This window comes from Tupaia chinensis, unplaced genomic scaffold, assembly GCF_000334495.1.
Source record: "Tupaia chinensis unplaced genomic scaffold, TupChi_1.0 Scaffold144472_1, whole genome shotgun sequence".
Lineage (NCBI taxonomy): Eukaryota > Metazoa > Chordata > Mammalia > Scandentia > Tupaiidae > Tupaia > Tupaia belangeri.
This window is the reverse complement of record NW_006204331.1, coordinates 996,922-1,012,523: the sequence shown is the minus strand read 5'-3', so window position 1 is coordinate 1,012,523 and position 15,602 is coordinate 996,922. Positions and strand designations below refer to the sequence as shown.

At 56.7% G+C, this 15,602-nt stretch overlaps 1 protein-coding gene across 1 annotated transcript; it reads right to left on the bottom strand.

Annotated features, from left to right (window-relative positions):
* Nucleotides 1–3,117: 3,117 nt before the first annotated feature.
* On the bottom strand, nucleotides 3,118–10,462 carry DNAJC5 (DnaJ heat shock protein family (Hsp40) member C5). Its single transcript, XM_006167079.2, has 4 exons — nucleotides 10,346–10,462; nucleotides 9,174–9,387; nucleotides 6,970–7,141; nucleotides 3,118–6,566 (listed from the first exon to the last, which is right to left on the bottom strand). Exons 1-4 carry the CDS (start codon nucleotides 10,450–10,452, stop codon nucleotides 6,463–6,465), a joined length of 597 nt encoding a protein of 198 aa, XP_006167141.1. The 5' UTR covers nucleotides 10,453–10,462; the 3' UTR covers nucleotides 3,118–6,462.
* Between the last annotated feature and the right edge of the window lie 5,140 nt (nucleotides 10,463–15,602).

Below are 15,602 nucleotides of genomic sequence, written 5' to 3'. Positions count from 1 at the left end.
CCTGCCCGCCGGCCCCGCCCCCGGGCCCCCATTGGTCGGCCAGGGCCCGCCCCCGAGCCTCCATTGGCCACCCGCACTCCTCGCAAGTGCAGCCGCGGGAGGGTCGTCCCACCCGGCCCGGCGGGGACGCGCGGGTGCGCCCGGGGCCTCTGCCTGCAAATGGCAACCGTGACCTCCGCTAGCAGCCTAGGGTCCCGGCGTGGGCACCGGGAGAATCGGGCCAAAGCACCGCTCAGACCCTAGACCAGGACGGGCCCCACTGCCCACCCTCTGCCGTCTGTCTGCCAGCTGGGCGCTCCGTGGTAGTTCTCCAAGGACCCCACACACCAAATACTGAAAACAAGGGCCAGCGGGTGACTGGTCGGCTAAGGCCCTGGACTCCCACATGACTGGACAAGGTTCGGTTCGAGTCCTGGACTTGGCTTGCTTTCGCACCTTCCCTCTGTCTCTCTGGTGAGCGTATGCGCCCTGTAACGAATAAAAAAAATGATAGATAAAATTAAGTAAATCTTAAAAAATGCTGGAACAAAAAAAGTGAGTTCTTCCTAACTCTTTAAACCAAACGAGGAAAACCACCTGGCCACACTCGCAGGCTGGCAGTGTGGTGGCCCCAAAGAGGGCTCTGCCCACACTGGGCAGGGCTGAGAAGCTGCGTGTGCACTAGCAGAAAGACCAGAAACCGGTTCTGGGACATGACCTGCTCAGCCCAGCACTTAGAACACACCGAGCGGGCCTTGGGGACACATGGATGCTTTTCCTCGAGAACATCACGAGTGGCCTGCCCCGCACAGCAAGTGCAGCCCTATAAGCCACTGGTACCTACTTACGGACGGGGACCCTGCTAGACAAGGGTTAAAACCACGGGAGGGGGGCCGGCAGGTGGTGGGGCGGTTAAGGCCCTGGACTCCCACACGCCAGCAAGGTTCAGATTGACAGCTTGTGCATGTGGGTGCACCCTCAAAATCAAAGAGAAGAATGGAGAAGGGATGCGGTGTGGCCATCCCGGAGGGTGCTTCCTCACTTTCCTTTTTGCTGTCTCTGTCTCACCACAAGAGACAAAAATCTTGGGACCAGCAGTTAGTGTAATGGCTATGTCGCAGGACTCCGATGTAGTCGACCACGGTTCACATCCCGGACCCGGTGGCTTGAAACTCATGCTGGGTGCATGTGTGTTTGTGCCCAAGATCCCGAGAGGAGAATGGAGAAGGGATTGCGGTGTGGCCATCCCCCCTGGGGGGTGATTTCTTGCTTTCTGTCTCTCTGTCTCTGTTTGGCAAGCACACACACCCCATAGCAAAAAAAAAAAAACTCTCCAAAAAAAGAGACAAAAATCTCAGAAAAAAAAAAAAGAACAGCCAGAAAAGTTGCCATGCCTGCAGAGACTGGACAAAGAGGGACAAACTGGTCGGTGATGCCAGCTCAGGAGGAGGCCTGCTGTGTGGTCAAGGCGCAGCCCCGTCCCAAGTCAAGACCTGTATGCGGCATTGCTGTGCCCTGCGTGACCTTCCATCCCGGACTGGACCGGAGGCAGAGGCAGCTACGGGCTGGTGGTGGCTGACCAGAAGGCACAGCAGGACCAAGGGTGTTGGCCACAGGGCTTTTGCCAGCACGGGTGAGATGCCTCCATGCAGGAGGCCGGCCAGGCACGGGTGAGATGCCTCCATGCAGGAGGCCGGCCAGGCACGGGTGAGATGCCTCCATGCGGGAGGCCGGCCAGGCGGGAGACACGGGTCCCGTGGCTTTGGATGAGCGTGGCTTTGGATGAGCACGCCAGGGACCCAAGGTGCTGAGTCGCTGTTGGGTTACAGACTTCACAACTAGTAGGCTTTTCTGTTTTTGAAGAATTATTTTAACTTTATTTATTTATTTCAATTTGATCAGAGAGGAAGAGTTAGAGATGGAAAGTGAGAAAGCAAGCCGCCAGGTCTGGGACTCAAACTGTGGTTGGCTGTGTGGGAGTACAACACCCTTAACCACCATGCCACCTGCCAGACCCTGTGGGCCCCTTTCTTTACTCCACTCTTGGCATTTAGAAAATGGAGGTATGGCATAGCCGACCACACAGCTCAAGTCCTGGACCTAGCAGCTTGAAAACAGAGTGGGTGTGTGTGCGCATGCATGTGTGCCAAAACCCCAAGAGGAGCGTGGAGGAGAGGCTGTGGTGGCTCCCTCAACCATGCACCTGCGTCTTTCTGGCATGTGCTCCATAGCATATTTTAAAAAAGAAAATGGAGGGACCAGGAGGTTACATGGTGGTTAAGGTGCTGGACTCCCACATGGCCGACTGCGATTCAAGTCCCAGACCTGGTGGCTTGCTTTCTCACTTTCTCTGTCTCTCTCTTATGAGTGCATATGCCTTGTTACAACAAATTAAAATAACAATAAATTAAAAATTAAAAATAAATAACTTCTTACTTACCCTTAAAGGAAAAAAAAAAAGAAGAAAAGAAAATAGAGGAATGGGACTAGCTGTGGAATGGTGGTTAGGGCAGTTGGATTCCACATGGGCGACTGTGTGGTTCAAGTCCTGGACCTGATGGCTTGAAAAACACACCAGGTGTACGTGTGTGTACGTACGCACACACCCAAAGTCTCAGAGGGCGAGGTGGAAGAGCAGGGGCTGGGGCGTGGCCACTCTACATAGAGGCACCTCCTCACTTTCCCTTCCCACAATGAGCACACATGTCCTCTGACAAAAAAAATTTTTGGAGAGGTTTTTGCTATAGGGTGCGTGCGCTAACCAGACAGACAGAGAGACAGAAAGTGAGAAATCACCCCCCCCAGGGGGGATGGCCATGCCGCAATCCCTTCTCCTCCATTCTCCTCTTGGGATCTTGGGCATGCACGCACACGCACCCGGCGTGAGTTTAAGCCACCGGGTCCGGGACTCGAACCGCGGTCGACTACGCGGGAGTCCAGCGACATAGCCATTATGCTAACTGCTGGTCCCCTGACAAAAATTTTTAAAAGACAGAAGAAAATGGAGGTGAAAACAAAGCCAAGGGGAAGTAACACTGCCCGTGCTTGGATCAGGCAAGAAGGAAGTGAGTTCCCAGCCCCCCGGGGGACCCAAGTCAACTGCACCTCAGCAAGACTAACCACAAGTCAGACACACACTGGTCTGCATGAAAACATTTATTTTACAACAGCTATCTTTATTTTAGGTCGACATTCAGACATACAGGACGAGGTCACCATGCGAAGCCCCTGAGCCTCCACCCGGCCCTGGGGTGCACGAGGGGCCGGGCCGGCCACCAGCCTCGACAGCTCTCACCCAGCGGCACAGAACCAGCCTCGACAGCTCTCCCCATCGGTCGTGCTAGACTTCCCAGCAAGGTCTGCGCGTTTCAGTGCAAACTCCCCCACCGCACGGCGCGAGACACCTCGTCTCCCAGAGCAGTCCACCAAAGGTGCGGCCCACAGGCCCCTTGGCTCAGCTCTTCCTGAAGGACGGCAGGACCTGCGGCCCCAGCCCCTCGGTGTGGCCAGGACAGAGCCCCTTCGCAGGGCGGGCCCTTCAGAACACACACGGTCAGACTATACCTGCTGCTTAGAAGACTGGCCACCAGCCGCCACCCAGGGCTCACAGAGGGACAGACCTGTGGGCCAGATATGAATGACAGAGGCCCCCAGAGAGGGACGTGCGCTCTGCCAGTCTCACCGAGAAGCCCCCCTGGCAGGGCGACAGGCATGCACAGCCACGCACACAGCATGCTTCCTTCCCTGTGACCCACCAGAGCCACGTGGGGGCTGTCCCCGCCAGACTCGCCAAGAAGCCAGAAGCCTCTGCACGGCCAGCTCCTCCTGTGTGTGCTGCTTTGCCGCGGGACAACAGCCCGGCGTGCCGGCTGTGCACTGTGTCCGTACACACGTGTGTACGGACACACCGCAGCCCCCCGCTCACAGCATACGATGGCGCAGACCGTTTATACAGACAGCAGAAACGCCACTTTTGCCAACTCCACAGGCAGCGAATTCCTTACCGAATAACACAACAGGCCAGCCCTGTGCCACTAGGGCCACAGCTCGGAATGCTGGAAGAGGGTGGCCTCGGTCCCCTTCATGCCCCTCGCAGCCACCCCACAGCAGTGAGCCGAGTCGGGAGGGTGGCAGGACCTGCCCCGCTGCCAGCACGCTCAGGCCAGGTCCTGCCCTGGACGGCTGCCTCGGCCACCACGACACACTGGTCTCTTCGAACAGGTCCCCGCTGGGCGCTGGGCGCTGGGCACTGGGCGCTGGGCACAGCAGCTGAACACGAGAACGGGGCGGGCCCACAGACTCAGCAGTCAGGAGTAAAGCAGAAGGGAGACAGGAGCAGGCCACGTCACCAAGCGGACACGGCCCTGCAGGTGGCTACCACGACAGCCTGTGACCCGATGCTCCCGCAGGCCTAGACTGGCACTGCCAGTGCCCTGAGCCGCACACCGACCCGCGGACCCCACCGACGCCAGGACTTCCCCCGCTCGCCACGGCCTGTCCAAAGCCTGAAACCAGGGGCCAAGGCCGACCATGGTGGCCACCAGAGCAGGAGGTCCTGGGGTGCGGGTGTCACCCCACTGGTAGCATCTGGACAAGGAGGGGCACAGGCCATCCCCTCAGACGGACTGACTGCTACGAACAATCACCTCAAGGAAAAGGGAATGACTGGGAAGCGCTTTTTCTCGAACTGAGATGACACTGGCGAGGGGTCCTGCCTGGTCAGGCGGGAGGGCACGGGGCAGTCGCTCTCACCACCGTGACTCTGTCACCACCATCATGATCTGCGGGGTTCCCACGGATGCCACGGGAGACCGACGGCCTTCCAGACCGCTGCCCCTTCCCCTCCCGCGCACTGCCCAGGGTGCCTCATGCCTCTGCGTCTGTCCCGAAGCCACACGGCCAGGGCTCCCTCGGACACGAGTGAGGCCCCGGCCTTGCCAGCCTCACAGCCACGGGCTCCGAGCCCAGCTCTGAACCGTTTTGAGGAAAAACCACTCACTCCCTCAGCCACTCAAGAAGGGGACAAGACTGACTGCGGCAGGTGGCTCTCGGCCGAGTGCTGGCACTGGCATCGGCAGAGAGCGCCCGCTGTCTGGCCCGCACTCGCTCTAGGACGGGTCGAGCCCCTGCTGACTCTTCCGAAGGCCTGGCTGGAGTAAAGCCCCAGAGGACCCTCCCTCAGCGAAAGGTAAAGCCAACGGGGCGGGCAAGGCTAGCCGAGGACGAGGCCCACACGGGGCCTCACCAGCCTCTGCCTGCTCTGGGGGCCAGGGTGAGGCCAGTGGGTGCCCAGGGCTGAGTCAGCAGGGGTGGGAATGGGGCTTCAGCAGCATGTGGGCCCCCCAAGTCGGAGCCGCTGCGCCCGCAGCCTCCCTGCTCTTTCTCCACAGCAGCTCAGGGGGCCTCGCAGAGCTAGGCCTACCAGACAAGGTGGGTCCCGCATGCCAGCGAGCTGATCGGGGCCTTGGCCACACGCATGCCACGACACTTGCTCAGCCCCCGCCCGCCCCAGCACCACCTGCAAGCCGGGGACCCAAACAGGAGAGTGCGCTTCCCAGCGGCTCAGAGGGCCTCAGACCGGAGCTGCCTGATCGGGTGACCGGGTGCTGAAGGCAGGGAGCAGAGGTCCCAGCAAGCACAGGGGCGGCTGAGGCTGCGTGAGCCCCACGTGGGCCCCCACACGCTGTCCAGCACACGGCCCATGGCCCTGACTGGGTGGGCTCTTGCTGCCACTTGTGGATTTTAAAGCCCCAGAGGGTTACAAAAGGACAGGTGGGCTTGAAGGAGAGTGGAGGGTGACGCAGGGAAGGGGGGGACACTGTGGCCTTGTCAGTCCAGTCGGCGGCCTGGGAAGGGGCAGGGACATGTCCCCAAGGATAGGACCTCACGGACCATGTGAAGGGGAGGCTGAGAGCGAGACAGCACAGGGGTGGCCTGACTTCGGAGGCTCCCGCACCTTCCATAGGAAAGCCCCGCCTGGAAGCCACAGAGACAAGGGACGAGAGCTGGTGCTGACCGTGCTGCGTGGCTGCTGTGGAGACGGTGCTGTGGGCCGAGGACGTGGCCAGCTCCCTCCCTGGGGGGTAAGACGCCGTGGCCCCCACAGGGGCAGCTCTGCCCAACAAGCACAGGGCAGCCCGTCCTGCAGCTGGCATGGCCAGGCGGCACTGGTCTGACTGGACGCCCCGCGGCAGCTCCACCATCGGGTTCACGGGGCCACGCCGCGGCACGTCCACAACACAGACATGGGCCCTAACCCACACATGCTATTAAAGGAAGAGAACAGAAGACCGTAGCTACACTGCTTTAAATACTGCATGCTACGCACTTCGTGTACCGAGGGTCGACGGGTGGGCGGGCGCAGAGGAGGTGGGGGCCAGTGCAGCAGCGGGGCGGCCCCCCCACCTCCGTGACTACAGTTCATGATTCTAAGGTGGAGGCGGCCAGTGCCGACTTGTCTGCACTCTCAGCTTCTCCGCGTTGCTAGTTGAACCCGTCGGTGTGATAGCTGGGGTGGGAGTCGGCCGTGAGCTGGGTGGTCTCCGTGGCAGACGCTGGTTGGATGATGACCGGCGTGTCCGTGGCCTCTGCAAAGCAAACATGCACACCTCGTTGTGTGAGGGCAGCAGCCGCGCTGGGCACCCCTCGGCACCGGGCCTCGTGCGGCAGTGCTCAGCCACCTGGACGCGCTCGGAGGGGAGAGGCTCTCGCTGACCTCCGCCCAGCAGCCTCTCCAACGCCCAGGTCGCCGCCAGCCCTCGGCCCCCACCGCTGGCCCCTCGGATCTCCGGCTCCCGCAGCCCGTGGCTCCTGGGCAGCTCCTGGCCTGCTTTACCTCAAGTGTCCACGTTCACACCTCAACAGTCCCAGGTGCCGCCACAGACACGCGCGGCACAATGTCAGTGCCCTCCTGTTTGACAAGACAGGTGCACACAGCTCAGGGCCCGCTCCGCACCGCCCCACGCGCTCGGGCCAAGGACCGGCACTCACCCCGCTCATCGGACTGCAGCTGTGCCTCCAGGTCCTCGGGGGACACGTAGAACTCCGTCTCCTCGCCCTCGGGCGCCTTGGGCTTGCACTTCCCGCAGCAGCAGTTGAAGCAGCAGCACAGGCAGCAGCAGCAGTAGCAGCAGGTGAGGAGGCCGCAGAAGACAAACAGCGCCTGGGGGAGGGAGCAGGCTGCTCACGGCTGGCCGGGGTCCCGCTTGGCAGGTCCACCCAGCAGTCACCCACGGCTCGGCTCCAAGGCTGCCCTGCAGGCGGCCAGCACAAGGACCCTCCCGGTGAGGACAGGAGCCACAGACGGTGCGCCCACTGCCAGACGAGGGTGAGAGAGCTGAGGGGAGGCAGAAGACAGCAGCAGTGTGCAAAGCGGAGAGTGGGGCTCACGGCCGGCAGTGACCAGAGGGCTCCCACGGCTCAGGCCGGGAGGTGAGCTACACCTTCTGGCCCCGGGGACAACAGGTGCTCAGAACACAAGGACACTGAAAGACGTTAACGTGGAGGACACGCTGACACAGCTGGCTCAGTGCAGGGCTGTCCCAGGCCAGCCCCAACCTCTCCTCATCACACGGGCCAGGGAATGGTTGCACATGCTCAGAGGCCCGGTCCTGAGAACAGAGTTCTCACCTTGGCCCAGCAGCTGGAACCCCACCCCACAGCGACTCTGCGCCCGGCCCTCACCTTGGCCCACCAGCTGGACAGCACGAAGTAGGTGTTGACGTTCTCCTCCCCGAACTGCTCGGCCACGTAGAGCCCCAGAGAGCCGTACTTGTCGTAGATGTTCCTTTTCGTGGCGTCTGTCAGGATGGCGTGGGCGTTGTTGATCTCCTTAAACTTGTCCGCAGCCTCTGGGTTATCAGGGTTCTTGTCAGGGTGGTATTTCAACGCCAATTTCCTGCAAAGCAAAGCCACGTTCTGCCTCGGTCCGGGCCTCACGTCTCACGTGTCCACCCGACACCGACTGGAGGGTTCTGTGAAGAAGAGGGAGCCTGGGACCAGCAGTTGGTGTAATGGCTATGTTGCTGGACTCCCACGTAGTGGACCGCAGTTCGAGTCCCGGACTTGGTGGCTTAAATTCACGCTGGGCACATGTGTGTGCGTGCCCAAGATCCCGAGAGGAGAATGGAGAAGGGACTGTGGTGTGGCCATCACCCCTTGGGGATGATTTCTCACTTTCTCTCTCTCTGTCTCTCTCTGTCTTTCTGGCGAGAGCAAACGCCCTATAGCAAAAACCTCTCAAAAAATAAGTAAGTAAGTAAATAAATAAATAAATAAATAAGAGGAGGGAGCCTGGCACCCCACGTCCCTCCTCTGCAGGCCTCCAGCCTGTCACTTCAGGGCAAATCTCCTGCCCCGACCCAGCCACACAGGGCAATGTCTCGAGGCGAGTAAGGGCCGGGCAGCCCTGCATGGGCCAATTCCACACACCGCGAGCCGTGTGCAGGTAGACCCGACACCAGGCACGGCACAGTGCCTCCCTGTTCAGAGTGACGCGAGAGGAGAGAGGGCCGTGGCCGTGTCTGGGGCCGCTCACAGGTCAGGGTGCGAAAGCACTGACGAGCTCCTCGCTCCGGGGCACAGGGAGGGCCGGACTGCTGCACCGTGAGTCGCAAGGCTTCACCGAGAGCGAGAGTAGCAGCAGGGGAGGAGGCCGCAGAAGACAAACAGCGCCTGGGGGAGGGAGCAGGCTGCTCACGGCTGGCCGGGGTCCCGCTTGGCAGGTCCACCCAGCAGTCACCCACGGCTCGGCTCCAAGGCTGCCCTGCAGGCGGCCAGCACAAGGACCCTCCCGGTGAGGACAGGAGCCACAGACGGTGCGCCCACTGCCAGACGAGGGTGAGAGAGCTGAGGGGAGGCAGAAGACAGCAGCAGTGTGCAAAGCGGAGAGTGGGGCTCACGGCCGGCAGTGACCAGAGGGCTCCCACGGCTCAGGCCGGGAGGTGAGCTACACCTTCTGGCCCCGGGGACAACAGGTGCTCAGAACACAAGGACACTGAAAGACGTTAACGTGGAGGACACGCTGACACAGCTGGCTCAGTGCAGGGCTGTCCCAGGCCAGCCCCAACCTCTCCTCATCACACGGGCCAGGGAATGGTTGCACATGCTCAGAGGCCCGGTCCTGAGAACAGAGTTCTCACCTTGGCCCAGCAGCTGGAACCCCACCCCACAGCGACTCTGCGCCCGGCCCTCACCTTGGCCCACCAGCTGGACAGCACGAAGTAGGTGTTGACGTTCTCCTCCCCGAACTGCTCGGCCACGTAGAGCCCCAGAGAGCCGTACTTGTCGTAGATGTTCCTTTTCGTGGCGTCTGTCAGGATGGCGTGGGCGTTGTTGATCTCCTTAAACTTGTCCGCAGCCTCTGGGTTATCAGGGTTCTTGTCAGGGTGGTATTTCAACGCCAATTTCCTGCAAAGCAAAGCCACGTTCTGCCTCGGTCCGGGCCTCACGTCTCACGTGTCCACCCGACACCGACTGGAGGGTTCTGTGAAGAAGAGGGAGCCTGGGACCAGCAGTTGGTGTAATGGCTATGTTGCTGGACTCCCACGTAGTGGACCGCAGTTCGAGTCCCGGACTTGGTGGCTTAAATTCACGCTGGGCACATGTGTGTGCGTGCCCAAGATCCCGAGAGGAGAATGGAGAAGGGACTGTGGTGTGGCCATCACCCCTTGGGGATGATTTCTCACTTTCTCTCTCTCTGTCTCTCTCTGTCTTTCTGGCGAGAGCAAACGCCCTATAGCAAAAACCTCTCAAAAAATAAGTAAGTAAGTAAATAAATAAATAAATAAATAAGAGGAGGGAGCCCGGCACCCCACGTCCCTCCTCTGCAGGCCTCCAGCCTGTCACTTCAGGGCAAATCTCCTGCCCCGACCCAGCCACACAGGGCAATGTCTCGAGGCGAGTAAGGGCCGGGCAGCCCTGCATGGGCCAATTCCACACACCGCGAGCCGTGTGCAGGTAGACCCGACACCAGGCACGGCACAGTGCCTCCCTGTTCAGAGTGACGCGAGAGGAGAGAGGGCCGTGGCCGTGTCTGGGGCCGCTCACAGGTCAGGGTGCGAAAGCACTGACGAGCTCCTCGCTCCGGGGCACAGGGAGGGCCGGACTGCTGCACCGTGAGTCGCAAGGCTTCAGCCCTGACTCCCTGCGGAACCGCGAACAGGGTCTAAGACTGACAGTCTTCCTTTTTGTTGCCAAGATGGCATCACCATGCCAACGTTAAGCTACAGAAGCAGGGCACCATTAAAAGTAGTGGTAAGCCTGCCCGGAAAAAGGGTGGGCACAGTTCTGGTAGAGGGTGTATGAGGCCACGGGAGGGCCTGTGTGTCCTTTTGCGGGGCCGTGGGGGCCCACGCTGGCCCCTTACCGATAGGACTTCTTGATGTCATCTGAGGTGGCATTCTTGTCGAGCCCCAGGACGTGGTACAGTGACTCCCCCGAGGTAGACAGTGAGCGCTGCCTCTGGTCAGCCATGTTAGACTGTCTACAAGAAACACACAGAACATGTCAACAGGCACCAGCCACCCCTGGGAGCCCGTCGTGCTGTTCAGGCTGCTGAGTCTGGTGCTCAGACCACTCCGCCGGGGAACCCAGCCACCTTAACCTCCAGACCTGCGGGCTCCCAAACTTGACGGTTTTTTTGAGAGATTTTTGCTTCAGGGCATGTATGCTCACCAGAGAGACAGAAAGTGAGAAATCACCCCCGGGGGGGAAGACCACCCTACAATCCCTTCTCCATTCCCTTCTCAGGATCTTGGACATGCACATGTGCCTGGTGTGAATTTTAAGCTGCCAGGTTTGGGACTCAAACCGTGGTAGACACATGGGAGTTCCACAATGTAATCATTATACCACCATCTGCTGGCCCCCCTGAACTTGTTTTAAGTGGCATCCTAACACTGAGATTGAAGACGTTACCAAAAAAGGCTATGATACAAAAAAACCCCTCACAAAGTGCTAGTGAACCGAGTCACGGCACAGGAAACATTACATACATGTTGAGCAAGGGCTTACTCCAGGTCTGAAAAGCTTGACTTACCATTTCAGAAGAACCAGTGTGACTCACCATGTCACCATCTGACAGATCACAAGAGCGGGTAATGAAATCAACACCAAGTTCATTTTAGAAATAATTACTAGAAATCTGGAAATTAAAGGAAACATCCCCAGGTCTGACAAAGAACAGGGACAAAAGGGCTGGCCCCTAGCCTAGTGACCGAGGGGGCCAGATTCCACCATGCAGCGGTCCTAGTCCCGGCTCAGGAGGCCTGAACACACACCAGCCGCATGTGTGCACGTGTGTCCAAACACTGGTGAGTGAAAAACGATGAAGAGGAGATTATGCATGACCCCACACCATAGTGGGGTGCTTTCTCCTTTTCTGACCCTCTGGTGATTAAAAATAAAAGAACGTTTACCAATAACCTACAGCTAGTCCTGGCTCAGCAGAAACACTGAGAGTCCTCCTCTTACAGACAGGGCATACCAATGATGCCCGCTCTCCCACTGCCATCCGCCTGGCACAAGGACCCCACAGATGCAGTAGGGAAAACAAGCAGAAAGCCCGAAGGTCAGAAAGTCAGACTGTGTACTCACAGACCTGGTTATGACAATGCCGTAAACAGAGGCAACAAAGCCACAGGGTTGGGGCCAGCAGGTGGCACGGTGGTCATGTCCCTGGAATCCCACACAGTCGACTATGGCTCCAGGCTCAGACCTGGTAGCTTGAAGCTAATGCTGGGCAAGGCCAGCAGGTGGCATGGTGGTTAAGGTGCTGGACACTCCCACAAGGCTGACCGCGGTTTGAGTCCTGGACCTAGTGACTTGTTTTCTCACTTTCCCCCTCTCTCTGGTCAAATTAAAATAAATGAATAAAAATTAAAATAAAAAATAAAATAACTAACACTGGGCACATGTGTGTGCATTCCCAAAATCCTGGGAAGAGAATATTGCAGCATGGCCATCCGGTGGGGGGTGACTTCTCACTTTGTCTCTGTCTGGTGAGCACATACACCCTCCAGCAAAAATCTCTCAAAAATAGAAAAACAAAAACCTCAAAACCACAGGATAGAAGTGTAATACAGAAAACAACGGATTGCATTAAAAAAAATTGTTATTTTTTAATTTGACCAGAGAGAGAGAAAGTGAGCTACCAGGTCCGGGACTATCACTGCAGTCCACCACGTGGGAGTCCAATGTCTTAACCACCCCACCTGGCAGCCCCTCAATCTATTGTATTTTGGATAGGGACAACTAGTTAGAACACTTCATTATATATAAATTCCATTTATAGCAGCATTCAAAGCCCCAAATTACTTAGTAATAATAAAAGAGAGACTTACCGTGTTTACAGATTGGAAATCTCAATATTGTTAAAATGCCAATTCTTCTCAAATTAATCTGCACACTTGACAAAATCCTAATTAAGCCACGCAAGCTTTTTTTTTGGTAGAAAATGAGAAAATGGGGACCAGCAGTTGGCGTAATGGCCATGTCACTGGGCTTCCATGTAGTCGCCTGCGGTTCAAGTCCCAGACCTGGTGGCTTAAACTCACTCTGGGCGCTTGTGCGTGTGTGTTCAAGATCCCAAGAGGAGAATGGAGAAGGGATTGCAGTAGGCGTGGCCATCCTCCCTGCAGGGTGATTTCTCGCTTTCTGTCTCTGTCTCTCTCTGTCTTTCTGGCAAGCGCACGCACCTTATAGCAAAAACCTCTCCAAAAAAAAAAAAAGATAAACTGATCTGAAAATTTACATAGAAATGCAACAGACCCGGACTGGTCACAGCAACACTACTACGAGGAAAAAAGTGAAAGGGTTTCCTCGGCCTCATCTAAAGAGACAGTATTAACCTACAGGACTCAAGGCTGGTTGGCAGTAGTGAAAAGAGACATCCAGACCACCAGGCAGGTTTGTGCTCAAAGTAAGCCACAGAATGGCTGAAAGAATCATTCACATTGGGGCTGGCAGGTGGTGTGGGGGCTAAGGGCGCTGGACTTCCACATGGCCGACTGAGGTTCGGGTCCCAGACCTGGTGGGTTATTTTCTCACTTTTCCTCTCTTTCTCTCTCTCACTCTGCTCCTCTCTGATCAAATTAAAATGAATGAATGAATGAATGAAGTTAAATTAAACAATCCTTTAAAAAAAGGATCGTTCACACTTGAATTCATAAGGAACTCTTACATGATTCAATTGTTTCAGACAAAAATGTAATTTTTTAAAACGTTTTTTGCCTTATGGCATGTGTGCTCGCTGGAAAGAGAGAGTGAGAGGGAAAGTGAGAAATGACCCCCCAGGGTAGATGGCCATGCTGCGATCCATTCCCCTGCATTTTCCTTCTGGGATTTTGGGCACTCACACACATGTGCCTGGTGTGAGCTTCAAGCCACCAGGTTTGGGGCTCAAACTGTGGTTGGCCATGAGGGAGTCCAATGACACCATCTGCTGAACTTTTTTTCCCCCAATGCAATTTTTAAAATGGGGCAAAGATCTGAACCCTTCAGGAAAGATACACAGACCTCAACACTGCTGGAAGCCATGACCAACACCCTCCGTTACTGAGAATGTGCAAGGAAACCACAGGAGCCCACATATCCCCACGGGACAGCCGCACCAACAGCCGGCCCGCAGGGACGTGAGAGATGCAGCCTCCACGCCGCTGTGAAAGCAGGCCACATGGGGCCAGCAGGTGGCACAGTGGTAAAGGTGCTGGACTCCCATGCAGTCAACCATGGTTTGAGTCCTGGACCCAGCAGCTTAAAACTGACGCTGGGACATGTTTGTGTCCAAAACCCTGAGGAGTGAACGGAGGAGTGAGGGATTGCAGTCTGGCCCTCCCTGGGGGATCACTTCTCTTTCTGTTTCTCTTCATCTCTCTGGCTAGCGCACATGCCCTATACCAAAAATCTCTCAACAAAAAGGGGAGACCAGCAGAAGGCATAATGGTTACGTTGATGGACTCTCACGTAGTTGAACACGGTTCAAGTACTGGGCCCGGCAGATGAAAAACTCATGCCGAATGTGAATTTGTCTCCTCACATTTTTGAAGGAGTCTAAGTCTTTTCTTCCCATTATCTCTTTAGTCTACATGTCTTACAGTCGTTAGTATCACAGAACCGGAGGGTTAAAGGAGTTAATCTAAAGCTATTCGACATTTAATTTTTTTGGAGAGGTTTTTTGCTACAAGGGTGCGTGCGCTCACCAGAAAGACAGAGAGAGGAGACAGAGAGACAGAAAGCGAGCGATTACCCCCCAGGGGGGATGGCCACGCCGCAATCTCTTCTCCACTCTCCTTTCGGGATCTTGGGCACGCACGCACATGTGCCTGGTGCCACTGGATCTGGGACTCAAACCACAGTTAAACACGTGGGAGTCCAGTGACACACCATTACGCCAACTGCTGGTCCTAAAGCAACATTTTTAAAAAGAATTATTTATTTTATTTATTCATTCATTTATTTTAATTTGACCAGAGAGAGGAAGCAAGAAAGCCAGCCACCAGATTCAGGACTTGAGTCCTGGTTGGCCATGTGGAGTGTCCAGTCTTAACCACCACAACTATGTAATATAGCAAAAATCTCTCTCTAAAAAAGTAAAGAGACAGGGACCAGCTGATGGCATAATAGCTGCGTCTCAGGACTCGCATGTAGTTGACCACGGTTCGAGTCCTGGATCCGGTGGCTTAAACTCACACCGGGCACGTATGCATGCGTGCCTAAGATCCCAAGAGGAGAATGAAAGAGAAGGGATTGTGGTGTGGCCATCCCCCCGGGCTTTCGCTTTCAGTCTCTGTCTCTCTCTAGCAAGGGCACATGCCCTATAGCAAAAACCTCTCAAAAAAATAAAAAAAGAGAAAAACATCACAGTATCTCAAAAAGTAGGACATAAACTTATCACCTGACCCAGCATCTCTGCCGCCAGGTATGGAATTTACGAAAAGAAACGAACACGTCAGGACCAGCAGTTAGCGTAATGGCTATGTCGCTGGACTCCTGTGTAGTCAACCGCAGTACGAGTCCCGGACCTGGTGGCTTAAACTCATGCCAGGCGCGTGTGCGTGGGTGCCCAAGATCCCGAGAGGAGGGTGGAGGAGAAGGGATTGCGGCGTGGCCATCCCCCCGGGGGGTGATTTCTCGCTTTCTGTCTCTCTGTCTGTCTGGCGAGCGCACGCGCTCTATAGCGAAAACCTCTCAAAAAAACACAAAAAAACAAACAGAGAGGAGCACGTGTGTCCACTCGAAGAACCCCAGAAATGCCCATCACAGCCTCACTTGTAAGAGCCAGACTCTGGAGACACAGCGACAAATAAACGTTACAAAAGACAGGTTTGTCCTAGCAGTGGGAGGCCGTGCAGTGATGAACGCTCTGCTGAGTGAGAGGCCAGGACTTACTGTCCCGCGTGCCCACTTGCAGGGCAGAGGCAGAGTGGCTCCTGAGGCTGGGGTTAAGGAGGGACAGCCCACAATGGCCTTGAGGAAACTGAAAAACCAACGGCCACACGCCAGCGAGGTCCCAGCAGCTCCACTCTTTGGTATTCTTTCTGGACAGGAAGAGACAGACCCCCCGAACTGACACACTCACTCACGGCCCCTTCCTTCTCCGCCCACAGCTGCAGTGAGCTCAGTTC